The sequence below is a fragment of the Carcharhinus amblyrhynchos genome, chromosome 16, assembly GCF_965287045.1.
Source record: "Carcharhinus amblyrhynchos chromosome 16, sCarAmb.v2.hapA, whole genome shotgun sequence".
Classification (NCBI taxonomy): Eukaryota; Metazoa; Chordata; class Chondrichthyes; order Carcharhiniformes; family Carcharhinidae; genus Carcharhinus; species Carcharhinus amblyrhynchos.
In genome coordinates, this window is record NC_137339.1 from 24,843,134 (window position 1) to 24,864,724 (window position 21,591).

General features: G+C 39.0%; 1 protein-coding gene across 4 annotated transcripts in view; it reads left to right on the top strand.

Moving 5' to 3' along the window:
• The window catches only part of LOC145353900 (zinc finger and BTB domain-containing protein 46-like), an 84,087-nt gene extending 66,888 nt beyond the window's left edge, over positions 1–17,199 (top strand). For all 4 annotated transcript variants that reach the window (XM_080204864.1, XM_080204867.1, XM_080204866.1 and 1 more), the window contains 2 exons: positions 7,676–7,851; positions 14,824–17,199. In XM_080204864.1, coding sequence (XP_080060990.1) covers positions 7,676–7,851; positions 14,824–15,585 — 938 coding nt within the window. In that variant the 3' untranslated portion in view covers positions 15,586–17,199. The remainder of the gene's footprint in view (positions 1–7,675; positions 7,852–14,823) is intronic.
• Positions 17,200–21,591: the final 4,392 nt, after the last annotated feature.

A 21,591-nucleotide genomic window follows, 5' to 3' on the forward strand; every position in this document is an offset into this window, starting at 1 on the left:
CTTATGATAGAGGGAAGGTCATTGATGAACCAGCTAAAGATGGTTTTGGTTAAGGCATTATCCTTTGGAACTCTTGTAGCGACATTCTGGTGCTGAGAGATTGCCCTATTGAATATAAAAGTAGGGAGGTCTTGCTGCAGCTGTATAGGGCATTGGTGAGGCCGCAGCTGGAGTACTGTGTGCAGTTTTGGGCGCCGCACCTGCGCAAAGATATTTTGGCCTTGGAGGGAGTGCAGAGGAGGTTTACTAGGCTGATACCGGAGTTGAGGGGGTTGAGCTATGAGGAGAGGTTGAATAAACTAGGCTTGTACTCGTTAGAGTTTAGAAGAATGAGGGGAGATCTCATTGAGACGTATAAGATGATGAATGGGATGGATAGGATAGAGGTGGAGAGACTCTTCCCGCTCAAAAAAGACAGAAGGACTAGGGGGCACTGCCTCAAGATAAAGGGGGGGGGGCGGTTTAGAACGGAGTTGAGGAAGAACTTCTTCACTCAAAGGGTGGTGAATCTCTGGAATTCTCTGCCCGTTGAAGTGGTGGAGGCTGCCTCGCTACATATTTTTAAGACGCGGGTTGATGGGTTTTTGATAAGAGAGGGGATTAAGCGTTATGGGGAGAGGGCGGGAAAGTGGAACTGAGCCACGACAGATCAGCCATGATCTTATTGAATGGCGGGGCAGGCTCGAAGGGCTGGATGGCCTATTCCTGCTCCTATTTCTTATATTCTTATGTCCTACCATAACCATTTTCCTTTGTCCAAATATAAGCTGATTGGCGATTTGCCTTTTATAGGTGATGGTTGGATTTTTCATTACCTTTTATCAGAGAAAGAGGTTTTACACTCTTAAAAGGAGAAATGAGTTAGATTGCATCAGTTGTTAAATGTTCCAATAGAAGGTCCAGTGGGCGGCATGGTAGCACATTGGTTAGCACTGCTGCTTCACAGCTCCAGGGTCCTGAGTTCGATTCCCAGCTCGGGTCACTGTCTGTATGGAGCTTGCACGTTCTCCTCATGTCTGCGTGGGTTTCCTCCGGGTACTCCGGTTTCCTCCCACAGCCCAAAAGATGTGTGGGTTAGGTTGATTGGCCATGCTAAGAAATTGCCCCTTCGTGTCTAGGGATGCGTAGGTTAGTGTGATTAGTGGGTATAATATGTAGGGATTTGGGGTAGGTCCTGGGTGGGATTGTGTTCGGTGCAGACTCAGTAGGCCAAAGGGCCTTTTTCTGCACTGTAGGGTTCTATGATCTAAGGTGGGGTATTCTTGTCTAAGTGACAAGAATACCTGTGAGTAAGACTCATCAGTTCAACCCTGGAGCAGTGTGTCGAGTGAGTTGGGGTTGATACTCTCTGACCAGGAAAGGCATGGAATAAAGCCAGGCTTTTTTTATGGCACATTGCTACCTCTCATTCATTCTGGGTAAGGGACACTAAATGGCAATTACAAGTAGCTTTTTTTTTGCTCTGGTTCCAACCCTGGGATTCAGAGGCCTATTATGGCACTTCTGTACCCATCCCACAGAAGATCAGCTAACAACTTAGGAAGGGAATTGCTTGGGAATCTCTGGTCTCTATTGCTGAGCTGCTTAATAAATAAACCAGCTTAAACCATTGGAAGTGATTTGCTAGCAGTTAAGGACTTTACTGAGGAAAAGCTGTTAAATTATTTGTGCAAGAATGTATGCATTATGCAGTTGCTTGAGGGAAATACACAAGTGTATTGTTACTGGTGAAATGATTTATTGTTTGCTTTTTGATCCCTCAAACCATTATCAGGGCAGAGGTAAATCTGCTGCTTTGCTTTTATTACTGCTAGCACATATATCGTGGTGTGGTGAGAAGTGCTTGTGAAGATGGAGATTTCTTTTAAAATCCCCTGTGTAATTCTTGCAGTTACTGATGTCTCCATCTAGTATGCATTATGTTGTCATTAATCTACCAAATAATGATGGTTCAGAATCTAGTCAATTGGTTTGTTCCTGTAAGTTTGGTATTCTGAATCTTTTTTAACTGTTGGGAATCAGGAATTATTTGCATCCTGGTATTTTGATCTTCTAAGTTATTAGTAGGGATTGTGAAGATTGGCACCAGGTGTATGGTCTATTCTGCAAAATGCTTTTCTATTCTGTTACTTTCCAGTAAGCAGCTGTACAAACAAATGAAGTTAGTATATTTCGCCCTTTTGCGAGGATTGGAGAAATGTTCAGGTATTTACACAGTGAAATTTTACTGCTCCTCTTGGAATGATCGGGTTGTAAAATTTTGTCCTCAAGACAGAACCACTTGTGAGAAGTTGACACATTGGGTTGGATCTTGGTAGGAAAGTAATGTCATATTAATGATGCATGTCATCATTATTGAGCAAACTAGCCAGCACATTCATGGCGATTGAAAGATAACTGAGTTCTGAATCTCCAGAAATATCTGGTGAATTTGTGCTGCTCTGCCCTTCACTTTGCACAATTAGCATCTCACTCATAGGTTTCCCATTGCCTTTTAAGAAATCGTGGATTTTCACAAATGACAGTACTGATTAAACTTTGCAATGTTAGTCTCAGAGTAAGTAACTTTTTGAAAACTGGTGTTGCATTAACACCCTCTCAACTTCTATTCTGGTGTGAAAGCAGTTTAAAGTGTTCAATCTCATTCCTACCTGAAATTAATTGGCGATTTTCAATAAAAAGCCCTTTTCTATTTTATTTTCCTCTGCCTCTTTTCCTTTTCCTAGCCTTTCTTTCATTCTCTTTATATTTTTTTTTCTGTACCTTATTTGCCTCTTAATTCACTCTCATTTATCCTTCTCTGTTGTTCACCTTTTTCTTTCTCTGTACTTAACTCTCAATTTAAGGACGCACCATGAGCAATTTTTCTAGATGCCCACTACATTATCTGCTTGCACATATATCATGTTATGCCTCAATTTTTATTTGAGCAATTAATTTAGTTGTATATGATGCGTGACGTCCTGCTGTAGCAAAATGCTGTTTATTGTTTTACCAAACGAATGTTCCCTTCTCTAAGAAATATCAGTGCTTTTGTAACTCTGGTTTATTTGCATTTGTTTACTCCGACTGGTCCCCTAATGATTGGGAAAGGCTGCTATGGTACATTTGTGTTGAAGTTGGATAGTGTTAGTATTTTAAAAGTTATCTTGCATTCAAGATTAAAGCCTACATTGAGAGAACTATGGAAAACTATGTAGCGGTCTAGACGAAATGATCAAAAGGATCAAGTATGAAGAATAGTGTAACTTATACTTAATAAAATTGACGGATTTTACAAGCTTAATGGCTTTTAACTGGTGGTTACTTATATTTGAAGGTGAATTTCAGTACTATCCAGTCAACTTGAGTGGAATTTTGAAATTTTTTCTGAACCAGATTTAACTTTTTGGTGGTACAGTGGTTAACGCTGCTGCATAACAGTGCCAGGGACCCGGGTTCAATTCCCGGCTTGGGTTACTGTCTGTGTGGAGTCTCCGCATTCTCCCTGTGTCTCTGTGGTTTCGTGCAGGTGCTCTGGTTTCCTCCTACAGTCTGGAACATGTGCCGATTTGGACATACTAAATTCTCCCTCAGTGTACTCAAACAGGCATCAGAGTGTGGAGAGTAGGGGATTTTCACAGTAACTTAATTGCAGTGTTGATGTCAGCCTACTTGTGACACTAATAAATAAACTTCATTCCACCAATGTTTCATTTGATTGGCCATTTCAGTTTGAAATGTTGCTAAGTTCTTCAGATGATTTTCTGTAAATAAAACTACAAATAAAACAAAATTGATTACTTCAATTTTTCTTGCGTTCTTTGGTATCTGTATAACCTAGTAGCTTGAGTAAAATTATGTACTGATAAATTCCAATAAGTTACTAATTCCTAATAAGTTATAAAATGAAGCACATAGCAAACTTTCTTTTAGTTACAATAAGTTTATTTGAATATTTATGAAACGTTTGTAAAATAGTAACCCTGATTTTGGCCACTTGCTCTTGTTTTCCTGCTGGCAAGTTGAGAAATGTCTTGTATGAATAGGAGGTATTTTGACAGTTTGGAGACGACTGCTTAAGACAGAATTAGTAAAGAAGCCATTTTACATTTCTGTGAAAAGTTAATGGATGCAGTATTTTAGAATGTTTAATTGAGCATGTGAAGTGGATGCAGAATAACATGGCATGGAAGTGGTGCAAATTAATAGACATCTAATCAATTTTTTTACATAATAGACACCTAATCAAATTAAAGTGTTTGCACCTTTTTAAATGTATATGAATTTAAATTGAATCTTAATCCCTTGGCAGGTTTACCAGAGGATGCAACACCTTTAAGTGATCTGTCACGTATTTTAGATATCTGATTAATTATTTTTTGTTAGTGTAGTAACAATTGCAAAATAATACATTGATACTTATTGTTTAATGATAGAATCAGGAATTAATTAATCCAGCCACTTAGTAATCATAGAATCCCTACAGCGCAGATTGAGCCCATTGAGTCGGCACTGACTACAGTCTCACTCAGGCCCTATCCCTGTAACTCCATGTTATAACCTTGCTAACCCCCCTGACACTCAGGGCCAATCGAAATGGCCAAGCTACCTAATCTGCATGCCATAGGACTATGGGAGGAAACCAGACCCCCCGTAGGAAATTCACGCAGACATGGAGAGTACTTGCAAACTCCACACAGACAGTGACTCAAGGTCGGAACTGAACCTGGTTCCCTGGCACTGAGGTAACAGTGCTTGCCACTGTGCCACCCCATGTTGTCTACGAAATGTGGCAGATTTGTACTTTTTTCTTCTGTCTTGCTTTAGTCTCATAAGATTCACAGTTGATATGTCTGGTGTAAAAGTATCTCCCAATTTCACTGTTACTGAAGCAATTATAAAATGCTTCTGCAGTTTAAATTTACAGTATTGAAATTTAGTGTATGTCTACAGCACTTATTGCAATGTCTTATAATAAATTATAGTTATTGAGTCAGTATGTGTGTTGGGACTATTGTAGTGTAGTCCTAGTTCAACTGTGTAAGCCAACAACCTGCAATAGAAAGGAAATTTAATTTTAGCATTGATTCTGTTTCACAAATGAAGTATGCTGCCATATTTATTGTCTTTTTAAGGACTCGTATAATCAATTCTGGCAACAATCTTCATTTTCTGAATTTTTTACAGATTTTATCATGATACAGGTTTTGTGTGTGGAGTGAATGCTGTGACATTTGTCTGGAATGGAGGGTTGCAATTTTAGTTTAACTATTCATATACTTCTCAGTCCTCCCCATGTTTGGTAGTTGATGCCTTTTCTCCTCATTGCTTGCATCTCTAGATGAATCTGTCATCTATCCACACTAGCTTTATCCTAAGTATAATCCTCTCCCACGGACACCACACCCTATAAGTTCCTAAAATTGCTAGTAACTGGTTCTGGTAAATGGGAATTGGATTTCTGGATAGAAAAGAATACTTTGACCGCTTATTATCTATGTATTGTTTACAGTCAAAATGAAGCATTGAAATTAAAGCTACATGCTTGATGTAATAATTGTTATCGTAGAATCCCCACAGTGTAGAAAAGACCAAGCGGTCCGTAAGTCTGCTCCAGTTCTCTGACAGAGTATTTTACCCAGGCCCCCTCCCCTGCTCTATCCCTGTAACCCAATATATTTAACATGACTAATCCATCTAATCTACACATCTTTGTCCATTAGAACTTGATAGCCTCACTGTAAGCATAGTTTTAAAAACACCCTCAAGGCTTTCTTTATCCTAAATTAAAATATCATAATTGGAACACGTTAGGATCTAGTTTACGTTAATGTTCCTTGGAGAGACTTCCAGACAAATGCACAAAACACTTTGATGAACTAGAAGTACACAATTCAAATGTATCAAAGCCAGTAACGAATAGGTTTTGGTTGCAGTTATCCCTTCAATATGGTCAGATTGTCTTCAAATGTCATTTTGAACTGCTGCATTTCTCCTGAAGTTCTGCTACACTCTTACACATTATAACTTTCAGCCTTTCTAATACACAATTATGCATTCCATGATACCAGTCTGGCTCAGTGGGCAACACTGTGCCTCTGATTGTTGGACTGAGTACCAAGTTTACTATACTTAAATGGAGCTCTGAGGTTGTGCTGCAGGGCGAGATGTTAAATGGTCTACCTTTCAATTGGACCATAAAGATCACCTGGTATGCAGATGGCTAAATTTTTCCAGTGTCCTGACCATCATTTCCTTCTGCAATCCACTAAAATAATTAACCCATTGGTCATCTCATTTATTGTATGTGGAACCTTTGAAATGCATAAATTGACTGCTACTTATGGTCTGTACAATAGATGCCATGTCAAAATAACTCATTTTAACATGTATGTGTTAGGATGCAAGATTTCTGTCATGTAATAGATGTCCTTTAATATTTGAGCTAATGTGCTTAAGGAATGGTACCTTGTCTCAATTTCCAGCTTAATTGGTTTTATGTAATCCAAAAGGAAGTGACTTTTCTGCATCATCTTTTACAGAAACAACGTGAATATAGAAACTGTTCAGTACTGTGCAACTTAATTTTTCAGAAGCTTTATGTTAATCATTGACACTGAACTCCCATTTTAATCTTGCATAGCCTAATAGTTGAAGAGATCTATTCACGGTCAATTCAGTAGTAGCAGCCTTGATGAGTTGGTTAATTTGAAGGAAAATGATGAATCTCCTTGAGATCAAATTTGGGTTTTTTTTCAGCCGAAGCTGGTATCCATCAATACTGCCACTCAAAGACTTGAGAAGGAAAGATTGGTTCATCTGTAATTAGCATCTATGCCCATGATGTAAAAAATGAGTGTAACTCTGGATATGTGACCTGATATCAGAAATTAATTGCATTGAGCACGGCTGTCGTTTTAAAGCACTGATTTTAGTCTAACTATCCCGAGTCATATATCTACATCACTCATCTGGACATAATTAGCAAGCCTTCTGCTGCCTTGTACACCAATACGTCAAGCAGTAATTTTCCTCTTGCATATGCTCACGTAAATTCATTTGAGTTGAGTAGCTCAGGGTTGTCTAGCCATATGTTCCGGGAAGAATAGGTCATATTTGCTGAGTTTTTCTTTTGTTCCGTTACTTGGTTCCCATGAAATCGCTAGGATGTCTCTGGTCAACAGGCTATAGTTCATGGAAAAAAATAGTTAGATTGTTCAGAGTTTGGCCTCTTTTCCTCCTCTTCTCTTTCTCTTCCCCCCCCACCCCCAACCCCAATGATTTTTTTAACCTCGAGTTGAAAATCATTCCTCAACATGTTTTGTGTATTATTTCTGTATTTTTCATCATCTTGCAAGACAGAAACTTCACACCCAATTTAACTGGGATGTGTTTTTCACTCTGCAGTTTTTGTTTTCTCTCCTCTTGCAGGAATTGAAGGTTTCTATATAAATTCCCATATCCATGGCTCAGCACCTTATAACAATACAGTAACATCTTATAAACTGAAGTAGAAAGCTTGCTCTGAAAGTAAATGAGTAACCAAAATATTATTGCTAATGAAAAAATGCACTGTAGGCTCCAGTTGGTTCTGATGTTGCCCACCTGTTGCAATGTTAAAATTAGTCATACTGGAAAAAAAATTGGCTCGTGCATTCAAAACTAAATAAAACTACTGCTTCTCGTTTTACAGTTAACGAATTTACTGTGATAAGAAAGAAGTTCAAGTGTCCATACTGCAGCTTCTCTGCTATGCATCAATGTATCCTGAAGAGGCACATGCGCTCACACACAGGTGAAAGGCCATATCCTTGTGAAATCTGTGGCAAGAAGTTTACTCGGCGGGAACACATGAAAAGGCACACATTGGTAAGCATTCTTCATACTTGGTACCAGCATTAAACAACAGACTGTACTTAAATCATGTAACATTGTTTTTTAAAGTAGCTTCAACGTTATTTCAATATGCTATAGCAATATAAATATGGCCACAACAGTTAAGTTGTAGTTTGAAATATCTTGGTATGCAGTGAAATAAATTATTCTTGGAAAATAATAAATCACAGTGCTCGAGCGTTCTGTTTTCTTTGCTCAAAACTAGATAGTTTATAACCGCTGAATATTAAATGCAGCATCCACTTAATTAAAAGTCTTCATCTTTTATCTTGTAAAATGTGCAGAGTAATTTTTGAATCCTAAAGAAGAATTATTTTTGTTCATTTTGCACTATAAATGTTGCATTCTTTGAAACATAGAAACTGGAAGCAGAAGTTGGTCATTCAGCCCTATGAACGTGCTCTGTCATTCATTCTGACCATGGCTGATCATTGAATTCAACATCCTGCTTTCAAACCACCCCCCCCGCCACTACCCAAATTCTCCTTAACTCCCATATCTCTTGATCCCTTTAGCCCCAAGAACCATATCTAATTTCTTCTTGAAATCAGATGTTTTGCCCTCAACTACATTAGGTGGTAGTGAATTCCACACATTTGCCACCCCCTGGGTAAAGAAATATCTCCTCATCTCAGTTCTGAAAGGTTTACACTTTATCCTCAAGTTATGACCCCTAGTTTTGGACTCCTCCACCATTGGGAACATTCTTTCTGAATCTAACCTGTCAAATCCTATTAGAATTTTGGTAAGTTTCTGAGATCCCCTCTCACTCGTCTAAACTGCAGTGAATATAATCCTAATCGAATTAGTCACTCCTCATTTGACAGACCCGTCATCCCAGGAATTAACTGAGTAAATCTTGGCTGTTACTCCTTCTATAGCAAGGATATCCTTCCTCAGATACATACACCAAAACTGCACACAATACTTCAGTGTGGCCTGATCAACACCTTATACAATTTCAGTAAAACATCCCTCTTCCTATACTGAAATCTTCTTGCTATGAAGACCAGTGAAGTCTCCACCTTAACATTTTTCAGACCTTGGAAGTGTTTGGGGTGTTGGTTTAAAATAGACACTGGAAGTTGATGTTAAAACTGGGGATTAAATTAGGTGATTTAGTCATTGTTGAAAACAAAAATCACCAAAGTAGATAGGATGAATCTATTTCTATGCTGTAACTTTTGATGATCTGTGTGTGAATAATATTGGGCCTTAAAATTAAGGATGGACACCTTTGCAGAAGCTTCATTGACCAACAATATATTGTGTTGTTATTTGAGTTACTTTTAGATCAATAATTTTTAAAATGTATTCATGGGATATGGACTTTGCTGGCTAGGCCAGCATTTCTTGCTCATCCCTAATTGCCCTTGAGAAGGTAGCAGTGAGCTGATATGAACTGCTGCAGTCCATGTGGCATAGATAGACTCAATGCTGCTCGGGAGGGTGTTCAGGATTTTGATCCAGCAGCAAGGTGGGATGGCAGTATAACTTGAGAAGATTTGTTGGAGGGGAGCTTGCACATGGTGGTATTCCATGTGTCTGCTACCCTTGTTCTCGATGATAGAAGTTGCAAGTTTTGAAAATGTGTTAAAGGAGCTTTGATGAGTTGTTCTAGTGCCTCTTGTATATAGTACAGGCTGCTGTTACTGTACATTGGTGGTGGATGAAATGAATGCTTAGGTTGGTGAATAGGATGCCGTAAAGCATGCTGCTTTGTCCTGCATGGTGTCAAATGTGTTGTTCTTGAATTTGTTGGAGCTGAGCTCGTCCAGACAATGGAGAGTATTCCATCACACTTCTGACATGCGCCTCAATGGCAGACAAGCTTTGGAGAGTCAGGTGATGAGTTATTCACTGCAAAATTCCCAGTCTCTAACCAACTCATGTAGTCACGGTATTTATATGGCTGATCTAGTTAAGTTTTTGGTCAATAGTAGTGCCAGGGATAGTGAAAGTTGGCAGTTTAGTGATGATAATGCCGTATCTGCCAGGACATAAAGATGGAAAGTGGTTTAGAATAAATGATAAATTGTAAGCTATGTCACAGTGGTATACACTAGCAAGTGCTGAACAAGTGGCAGGTTTACAAGCAACACCATACCCAAGCTGAAAGTAAGAAATAGGGTTACTTACCATAGACTCGAGGAAGACCTTGCATGACCTTTACAGTTTAAGAGAAAGCTGTATTTCCTGTAAATGGAAGTTTTTTTTGACATCATATTTACTTTGGTATTGGTGCCCACTGTTAGAACAGATAGTAATTCAGTGCTATCGAGGAAAATGGAACCTAAACCACTGAACAACATATAGGGCATGGTGAACAAAATAGGTATAATTCGAAAAATAACTTTCATTTCTGGAATTATGAGAATTGCTGGCTGAAATACAAGCAATAGTAGAACCGAAGCATTTTTCACAATGCTTCTCCTCTCACCTAGTGTATATATCTGTGCCATTGAGCACTCCATACCGAAAGCCCTACTGAATTAACCTTCCAGATGTGGCTACCTTAAAGTTATTTGATCTACTGAATTATATTTCTGATATATTGACTAATGACAAACACCCCGCCCCCGGCCTCCAGATTGAATGGAAGTTGATTGAGTGGCACAGGCAGTTACATGATTTATGTTTCTCTCAACTCTCTCAACCCTAATTGTTGCTTTCACATTCTTTCTTCTTTGTTCCATATTACATTTTTGTGTACCTGTTACATTTTCAATTTAATATGTGGAACTGGTATTTCATGGAATACTTAAGCAACTGCAGAACATTTTATTCCCATGGCGGACATTGTGTGAAAATGTTACGAGCAATAGCTGTTATTTAATGCTCAGGAAATTTCACCATATGTCATCTGATTCCTAGCAATTCCTAGTCTTCTATGCTGTAACAAAAACAATCCAAGCCTATCCAACATCTTTCCCTAAATGTTCCATCCCAAGCAGCATCCTGGTAAATCTCCTCTGCCCCTCCTCCAGTGCGTTCACATTTATCCTATAATTACCAGATCTGCACACAGTATTCCAGCTGTGGCCTCACCAAAGTTCTATATAACTCCAACACAATCTCTCTGCTTTTGTAATCTGTACCCCGATTGATAAAGGCGAGTGTGCCGTATGCCTTTCTCACCACCCTATTTATCTGTCTTTCCGCCTTCAGAGATCTATGGACAAATACGCCAAAGTCCCTTTTTTCTTCAGAACTTCCCTGTGTCTTCCCAGAATAGATGGGTGTTTGATGGCTGACACAGATACTATGGGCCGAAGGAATTCTTTCTGTACCATAAAACTGTCTCTATCACTCTGAACTTCCCAGCTTGGGTAAAATATCCTGCCAGCCATCAAAGGCACATATGTCACAGTTCCATACAATAGGAAATAAATATGTAAGGCATTCTAATGCATTTGGGCCTACATATATGTCCAGACCTCCTTCAGTGGCAGTTTTAACATGCATGAACAGGAGGTTTCAGGTTATTGTAGTTCCCATAAAGTTTGGCCCTGTACATCTTGATATAGTTAAGTCCTTTGTACTGATACAGATATAAAATTATCTTAATGTTTGGCTTTCCTTTCTGACATGGAACCTGATATTTGCATATAATTTATTGACTTAAAATTGGCCATAATAATTCAGAGGCAGGTACAATACCCTGCATTCCCACTTGAGCAGGTTGGAACGAAACATTTGTATATAGAATGAACCCTAGAATCAAACCATTCTGCCCCTCCCCCCGCATCACCAATTCTCCTGTCAGACCTTTCCCAGAAATCGAATCTGGGTCCCTGGTGCCATGGGACAGCAGTGCCAACAGTAGAGCCACAAGATATCATACAGAAGAGATAAAAGGAGAAAGATCAGCTGGTCCACTCAGTCATATTGTAACTAGGCATCAGTGCACCCTATCCACCAGCAACCATTTAATCTCCTGGCAAAGAGAAAAGAAAATTTTAAAAATAAATTTGCGCCAGTTTAGAGAAATAAAATCTGAGGAAATTCCCTTCTGAAGATGAAAAGCCTTTGGCTTTGATCTTCATGTCGTCATTGGCTACAGGTATAGTGCCGGAAGACTGGAGGATAGCAAATGTTGTCCCCTTGTTCAAGAAGGGGAGTAGAGACCATCCTGGGAATTATAGACCGATGAGCCTTACTTCTGTTGTGGGCAAAGTTTTGGAAAGAATTATAAGGGATAGGATTTATAATCATCTAGAGAGAAATAAATTGATTAGGGATAGTCAACACGGTTTTGTGAAGGGTAGGTCGTGCCTCACAAACCTTGTAGAGTTTTTTGAAAAAGTGACCGAAGAGGTGGATAAGGGTAAGGCAGTTGACGTGGTGTATATGGATTATAGCAAAGCGTTTGATAAGGTTCCCCATGGTAGGCTACTGCAGAAAATGCAGATGCATGGGATTGAGGGTGATTTAGCAGTTTAGATCAGGCATTGCCTAGCTGATAGAAGACAGAGGGTGGTGGTTTATGGGAAATATTCAACCTGGAGTTCAGTTACAAGTGGTGTACCTCATGGATCTGTTTTGGGGCCACTGCTGTTTGTCATTTTTATAAATGACTAGATGAGGGTGTAGAAGGATGGGTTAGTAAATTTGCTGACGACACCGAAGTTGGAGGAGTTGTAGACAGTGAGGATGGATGTTACAGTTTGCAGAGGGACAGATAAGCTGCAGAGCTGGGCTGAGAGGTGGCAAATGGAGTTTAATGCAGAAAAGTGAGGTGATTCACTTTGGTAAGAGTAACAGGAGTACAGAATATAGGGCTAATGGAAAGACTCTTGATAGTGTCGATGAGCAGAGAGATCTTGGTGTACATGTGCATAGATCCCTGAAAGTTGGCACTCAGGTTGATAAGGTTGTTAAGAAGGTGTACGGTGTGTTAGCTTTTATTGGTAGAGGGATTGAATTTCGGAGGCGTGAGGTCATGTTGCAACTATACAAAACTCTGGTGTGGCCGCACTTGGAGCATTGCGTACGGTTCTGGTTGTTGCATTGTAAGGAGGATGTGGAGGCATTGGAAAGGGTGCAGAGGAGGTTTAGCAGGATGTTGCCTGGTATGGTGGGAAGGTCTTATGAGGAAAGGCTAAGAGACTTGAGGTTATTTTCATTAGAAGAAGGTTAAGAGGTGACCTAATTGAGGCATACAAGGTGATCAGAGGGTTAGATATGGTGGATAATGAGAGCCTTTTTCCTCGGATGGTGATGGCTAACACGAGGGGACATAGCTTTAAATTAAGAGGTGGTAATTATAGGACGGATGTCAGAGGTAGGTTCTTTACTCAGCAGGTAGTAAGAGCGTGGAATGCCCTGCCTGCAGCAGTTGTGGACTCGCCAACTTTAAGGGCGTTCAAATGGTCAGTGGATAGGCATATAGATAACATTGGAACAGTTTAGGTTAGAGGGTCATTAGATTGGTTCCACTGGTCGGCGCAACATCGAGGGCCGAAGGGCCTGTACTGCGCTGTTAAGTTCTATGTTCCAAAGAAGTTCCAACAGGAGATAATAGTGATGACAGAGTCCATTACACTCTATCCCACCTACCTTTTGTAAACATTGAGCCCAGCATTCTCCAGGAGCTTATCTAGTTCACTTTTTAGAATGTTGTAATGAATCTGTACCCACAACACTTAGCAATTTACCAAACATCTATGACTCTTTGGAAAAAAGTTCAGACATCTGACCTAATTTCTTGCTTAAATAACTTGTATTTATCCCTCTTTCTCTCTTATTTAAATAGTCTATCAACATGAGGACAGTCTAGTCCCTTCATTATTTTAAATGCATCAATCTAGTTTCCCCCAAATTTAAAAGACCTAATTCCTGTACCTGGTTTGATAGCCAAAGTTTTTAAAAAGCATATTAATCTAGTGACCGTCTGAGACGTCTCCAGACCTTTTCTGTTTCTCATTGTGAGGTTTTGAACATTTTACTACTTTGTGGTGAATCATCCTAACAATGCATTCCAATACTCAGGTTTTCAATATACCTTCCTCACATCACTTGTGCATCTTTAAGGGACTATTGCATTGTAAAAGCTTGTAAGAAGTCTGACAACACCAGGTTTAAGTCCGACCGATTTATTTGATAGTAAACTCTCAAGCTTTCAAGGTTTCCCTCTTCGTCAGGTGAATGGAGAGCACTGGCCTCAGACAGAGCATATAACAGCACAGACAGTTTACAGATTACGGATTAGAATGCGAATCTTTACACCTAACCTGCTATTCAAGCCTTAAAGTGGCCAACAATGTGAGTGGAAGGAGCATTGACATTGTGGTATTGTCACTGGACCAGTAATTCAGAGATCCAGAGTAATGCTCAGGGAGACTCCGGTTCAAATCACACCATGGCAGATGTGGAAATTTGAATTCAGTAAAAATCTGGAATTAAAAATCTAATGTTAACCATTGTTGATTATCGTAAAAAGCCACATGGTTCCCTAATGTCTGTCAGGGAAGGAATTCTGACGTCCTTACCCGGTTTGACCTATGTGACACCCCAGCAATGAAATTGACTCTTATATGCTCTCAAGGATGGGCCATAAATGCTCAGAGTAGCTGAGTCAGATTAGATCTGTACCTCTGAGTTGGAGGGGAAAATCAGCCAGGCTCTTGTTGAGTTGTGCATGTGGTGTTGAGGTCAAGGAAATCAAATAACCTGCTAGCACTTGCCGTTGTGGTTTACATATTTAAATAGTGACTATTTTTGAGAGATATAGAAGAGTCCCTAAAAAGCTGCACTGCAGCAAACTGTCGGTGGTGGAAAAAAGGCGATAGAAATGTTTTTTCAAAACTTCTCGCATCACATCACTGTTTTGAATGATCTCCCAAACCACTTTTAACAAGTTTTTTTCCCCACCAGGGATTCTTTTTAGGTAGAATCTATTTTTAAAGAAAAAAACACTAAATGTAATTTGTTTAATCTATTCAGGTGCACAGCAAGGACAAGAAATATGTCTGCAAAGTCTGCAATCGAGTCTTCATGTCAGCAGCCAGTGTTGGTATTAAGCATGGCTCTAGACGTCATGGAATATGTGTGGACTGTGCTGGCGGAAGTCTGATGTCTCAGCTAGACCAGGATGGTGCAGATGAGTCTCCAGATGGAATGTTCTCTGCAGAAAACCCGTACCCTGATGACCATGGGGAAATCCAGTATGCTGACGAACATGGTGAAAGCCAGTACGTTGAAGAACATGGTGAAAGCCAGTACCCTGATGAACATGGGGAGAGCCAGTACCCTGATGATCATGGTGAAAGCCAGTACCCTGGTGAACATGGGGAAAACCAGTATCCTGATGATCATGGGGAAGGTCAGTACCCTGACGAACAGGGGGAAAATCAGTACCCTGGTGAACATGGGGAAAGCCAGTACCCTGATGAACATGGGGAAAGCCAGTACCCTGATGAACAGGGGGAAAGCCAATACCCTGGTGAACATGGGGAAAACCAGTATCCCGATGAACATGGGGAAAGCCAGTACCCTGAAGATCATGAGGACAGAGAAAGGGAGGTTGATGAAGAAATGGCAGATGGTGAGGAGGATATGAAATGGAAGGATGATGATGTGATTCCCCAGGCTGATATAATTCTGGAAGAAGATAAGGAGGTGATCGTTTCCCAACAAGACCAAGAGAATCAGGAAATTCCTGTAGCAGATGACAAGGATTTTGGATGGATTTCACAGGAAATGTAGCCTTTGGGTTACTTTTACATTCTAGAGTGCACCAGTGCACTATAGTTCTTTAGAGTGCTAGCTGTTTCACTAATGTACCTGTTAAATTGTAGTCGGGCAGTTTTACAAGAACATTATATTTACAAAGAATACTATTCAGAAAGATATGTACACCACAGTGATTTTTCAGGTTCATTGTCCACTTGTGAAATTTAGGATTAGATGTTAAAATTTGGGGCATTTTACCAGTGGTTCTATACACCTTTCCTCCTTAAATTTCATAATATTTTTTGAAGAATGTTGGTAAATTTAGAGATTTTCAATCATTTTCTGAGCTATTGTTGTCCTTTAAAATGTATCTGGATCCGGGTTCCCCATGTGTGTGCGGGATCCAAAGCATATTGCTAACTGTTGAGAGATATGAAACAGCCATTGAATAACAAAGGTTTTATCTACCTGTTTGCATCCCAAATATTGATCTACAGTAGTTGAAGTTATCATTCCCTTCTGCAGCCTAAAAGTGCATATTGATGTGAAAACTCCCCTCATTTTGTGTGTTAATAGATTAGACATCGGTGACAAATTATGCATAAAACAAGAAAGGTGTACATTCCCAAAAAAAAGATTCTCCACTTTGCAAACAGATGAGACATTCCTTCATTCTGTAACGTCTCTGTGCACACAAATTCTATCATAGATTTAGTTTTCTGAGTTAGTGCATTTTAACAAGTGTTTCATGACAGGGCTTCTTCGCTATGGCAGGTGTGAGTCATGTGCTGCGTTGTTACTTTAACATTTCAATGTCTATAGTTTTGGCCTTCTCGTGGAGATTAATTTTGGCTGTGTCATGACATGAAGCTTTCATAAAGTTCAAAGCTGTGCCAGATCTCTGCTCTTTAGACAAGGAAGTAAGGAGTTAACTTATTTGTTGCATTGACAAAAAGGTAGCACATGCTTTTTTTTTTAGTTATAATATACACTAAATACTGAATATATACCAAATTATATGTTTTAATAGAATTTACTTTGGATACTTTACTGATGATTTTTGTTTATCATTTAGAAAATGCAAAAAAACTGGAATTGTTCAATATATTTCAGAAAATCAAAATCTTATCATGTTTTGGCTTGTTAGTGGTAATATGTGCAAATCTTTACTAAATTAAGCCATAACTATGGTTACTTTTTAGAAATCTATATTGTATTTCAGATTTCTGCCTTTTACATTAGGAGTTTTGCCTGATGAAAGTTTTTAAGAGTGCTGTGTGAGTATGCTCTCATATATTTATTTTTTCAACATGCTTTCAGCTGGATTTGTTAAAAAAGCTTAAAGCTGTTGAAATCTTCTCTGCTTGGAATATTATTCTATATGATACTGACTTTGTAATTATAAACCTGTGTTTGTATTCAAGATGTGTTTAATATTCAGAGTTAGTTATGAGTAGTGGGAGAAGATGACTGTGCATTGTACTGATCTCTGTAAATGTAGTAATTACATTTTTTTAGGTGATTATGCTTTTCTGTATCTTAGGCATGCCAAAGGTCTGCCTAAAGTTCATGTGCTGGGAATAGCTTGGATATACTCACACCCAAATCAATCTTAAATAAACCGGGAAGTGCTGCCAAAGCAAACCATTGCTGTGCTCGTTTCAAAGCTTTTCTATGATACCTAACTTTCAATGCTATTCAAATATAAAGGCACGAGAATGTAGGATGTATACTTTTATATGCACCGCTTTTGAAAGGAGCATTTCAAAGACAGAACAATTGTTTAAAAATTGACATCTATGGAACTTTGTACTTGGGAAAATAATGAAGCATTGCTGCGAATTGTTCTGTGTCTTGGATTGCACTAGCCTCCTTTCCTCAGCTACCTCTAAATTACTGCCCTGTGTATGGATGCAAAAAGCTGATTTATTTCTTCAAGTGCAAAAAGGCAACTCCTTGAATCCAGTGTTTCACTTTATCCATTTGGAAATTTTGAAAAATAATGTTCTACATGGAATAGTTCTGGATAATCCGGAGCAGTAACAGTACGATAGGAATTGTACCTTTGCGGGCTCGCTTGCTCTCTCTGAAACTGACACTTTGGAGAAGCATGTCAGTAATTTTTTTTAAGAAATATCTTTTGTAGTCCTTAAACATTTGCTCTGGTTAACTTAAAATAGTGTATGAGTACAACCTAAAAGAGACTATTTGCTTTAGTTAGAATACTAGAATGCCTTCTGCCAGATTTTCAAACTGAAAAGGAAATTTCTGAATTAATCACGTTTTGCTTGCATTAACAGAAATGAAACCTAGCAAGATGTGAATAAAAGAGTTAATTCTGTCTTCACACTTAAATAATTAATAAACACTTCACTCATCACATATACTCAGTGAGAGTACAACTGTCAAATCAGAAAAACTGAACAAAATACAGATATGCACAAGATATTTCAGTGAATTCATACATTTTCCGTTAAAGGTCTGAATAGCAGAATATCACAGCAGCGTGGTGCAAAACAATATTGGCAGAGGAATAAATCACCAATTCACAGGATCATGTTTAATTGGTCCTTGGAGAAAGACATCAAAATAGGGATTGCATTTCCAATTTAAATAGAAGTCTGCTACCAACAGTTAGATATATATTTAAAAAACTCTTCAACCAAACCATTTTTATGAGTGCTTTATGCAATTTCTATTAACAGATAAGACAGTGCCTGATGGAGTTCTTTTTTATTTAAAATAACAGGTTTGGTTGGTTTCTTGCCAAGAGATATAATGAAAACCACATTGAGAAAGGAAGCAAGTGTTGAATCATGGAGGCAGCTAAAACCATGTAAATAAATATTACAAAGGGCACCAATTTTAACTTCTAAGTTCTGCAAATTGAATTTGGCCTGACTTGGCTCAGCTGGACTAATCTTGTGGTCTTTTTACCCAAAAGCTGCTTAGTTTAGACCTAGACTAGAGACGTGATCGGAAACTTTGTGGAATAATTAGACTGTATGCTTATCAGAGAGAGTAGAAGTCAGCAAAGTAAAAGAGGACACTGTTGGCAATGCGAAATTGATCCTTAGTGTGATGGGGAACCAGCACGGTAAATACATGGGGATAGGGCCTGTGTGGGATTGTTGTCAGTGCAGGCTTGATGGTCAAATGGCCTCCTTCTGTACTATAGGAATTCTATGATTCTGTAAATCAGCCAAGCCCAAGTTTAAAGGCATCCTGCTGAAATGCTCTGGTTAGGACATAATTGGAATAATATGTTCAGGAAGGCCCAAGAGAATCTGCAGAATCCCAGAAGTGTTGCTGATTCCTAATCTCTAAATTCTGAGGGAATATTGGGAAAGGAGTGAATGAGAAGTGTCTACGATATAAAGTGGAACAGAAAAGGTTAGATCTAAGCATTAATTCAACTTAAAGCATGATTAGGAACCAAAGTTGCAAACTGACAAAGATCAGGATTGATTTGAGGAAGCACTTCTACACAGAAGGAGTAATACCCGGAATGGTCATCTGGCTTATGTATTAAAAGCACAATCCTGGAAACTTTTCGGAGGTGTTTAGATGGGGACTACAGATTTTTATGTAATATGAGCTGGATATGTTCACATTATTACATACATTAAAGGAATTACAAGTTGAAGGCATTTATAATACTGCAAAAGCTAAAATAACATGTCTGCTAACTGAGACAACTGTTTTGTTAATCCAGTACATATTCTGATGGGTTTTTTCTCCTTTTTAATTCTTCCTCCTTTCCTTCATTTGAGGTGTTGAGTCTTTGATGGGTTTGAGGATGCTGATTGCAGACCAGCCCTTCATCCAAATAGCCATTATTCATGTGTGAACTCTGGGTGTTATCACAATAAGCGTGATGCAGTTCACTTCCAGCAGAGGTTCTGGCCCTTCACCAAAAATTATAAATAAATAATTTAAATAATAAAGACTAACAAACCACTTGCTTTCCTAATTGTTTATTCTCTGTACTTTGTGATTGATGTACAAGGACGTGAAGAATACCTTTAAATCCCAACATTTCCTCGTCGCCATTAAAAAACAACTCTGCTTTTCCATTCCTATCAAAGTGAATACGTTAACGCTTTTGCACATTTTACTCCATCTGCAACCTTGCTCAATCAATTTAGCAGATATATATCACTTTACCACCTCTTTGCATTTTCCTCGCAGGTTGCTTTCACATCTACTTTTGTTTCTGAGCAAATATTGTTTATATTACAGTTGGTCCCTGATCTAAGTCATTGATATTGACTATAAGCTGAGGTACAAGTGTTGATCTCTTAATGCCATCTTTTGTCAGAGATGGCCATTGCTTTAGTTTTAGTACCATATTGTAATTATAGAGACATAATATTACTTAACTACTTAAATGATTGAATTTGGTGTTGCAAGAATTTTTTATCTGCATCAAAGTAGGTCAACAATTCAGTGTTGCTGGAAAAGATGTCTCAGTAGTGAACCCCAGGGTGTATTCAAATACCAGTGTCGACGTGAAACACAGACTGCTTCACACCACTGCTAAACTTGGAATGCAAAGCAGTTGCCAAGGTCAGATCTAATTCTAAATCAAAGTGGTGCGAGACCACTCTCCCCAGGGAGTCTTGCAAGCTTCCTTCTGGTGTCAGGTCAAGTGTGTTGTGATGCTATCTTTATGGTACACTGTAAATGCAGCGTCAGTGTGAAACTAACCTGCACATCCCCAAACTCTGTGAAATGTTAGTTTGAATGCATTCTCTCCTAATTCCTACAGTGTAAAAGGAAGCCGCTTGGCCCATTGAGTCTGCACCAACTCTCCAAAAGAGCATCCAGCCCCTCGCCAGACAATCTCCTCAGATTAACCTACATTTTTTAGGACACTTGAAGGCCAACCCACATAACCAGCGCATCTTTGGATTGTAGGAGTAAACTGAAGCACCCAGAGGAAACCCACACAGACGTGGGGAGAATCAAACTGGGATACCGAGGGTTGTGAGACAGCCATGCTAGCCAACATGCTGTCCATTAATAATCTAATTCACATCATCTTTCAGTTTTTGTACACTGCACTAAAATACTATATATCGAGTATTGCAATATTAAGTATTACATTATTTGCTGTTCATTAGATAAGTTGATTTGCTGTCCACATGCTGAAATCAGAATATTTCTATTTTCACTCTTAGTTGTTTTTGACATTCTTCAACAATTGCACAACTCTCCCAATTGTACGTAGTCTAGTTTTTCAAAAAGTTCATTTACGGGATGTGGGTGTTACTGGCTGGGCCAGCATTTATTGCCCAGCCTTCCTGCCCTCCATTTCAGAGAATATTTGAGAGTCACCCACATTGCTGTGGATCTGGAGTCATAAGCAGATTTCCTTCCAACCAGCTAGGTGTTTTTTTTTAACAACCATCGACAATGGTTACATGGCCAAATAGACTTTTAAATCCAGATTTTTATGTAATTTAAATCCCACTATCTGCAATGGTGGGTTTTGAACCCTGGTCCCTAGATCTCATCCTGGGTCTCTGGATTACTAGTCTCCCCTAAGTCTATACTAACTAGGAAAGTGAACTGGGTAGTTGATCTGCTTTGAGGATGTGGTTAGAATGCAGTGGATCACATGGAGGCACAATGCTAATGGTTCTTTTCCTTCCTTTGGCCTCTGCTCAACACTGGTCGTAATCTGATCAAACTTCCAATAATCTGGGACCAATGGTTGACAAGAATTTTCGATTCAAATATTAAGTTTGATTTTAATAAGTTATTATCAAGGCAGGTGCGATGTGGAATGGATAGGAAACCCCATGGAGAACTGAGCACAACACCCAGGCTGTTTTAACTGAAGTCTTCCTTGAAATTGTTCTGAAATGTTTCTTGCTTATTGGTGGAAATTACATCCTGACTGGGCAACAGGAGTGAAATCTCATTGGGGCTATCTTGGCATAGGGTTAGAACTGGAGAAGGTGTTTCCAAACAGTTGCCAATGCTGGGAGGGAGAGGCAAGCCTTATAGAATTTCTGCTCCTCATAACTTGCA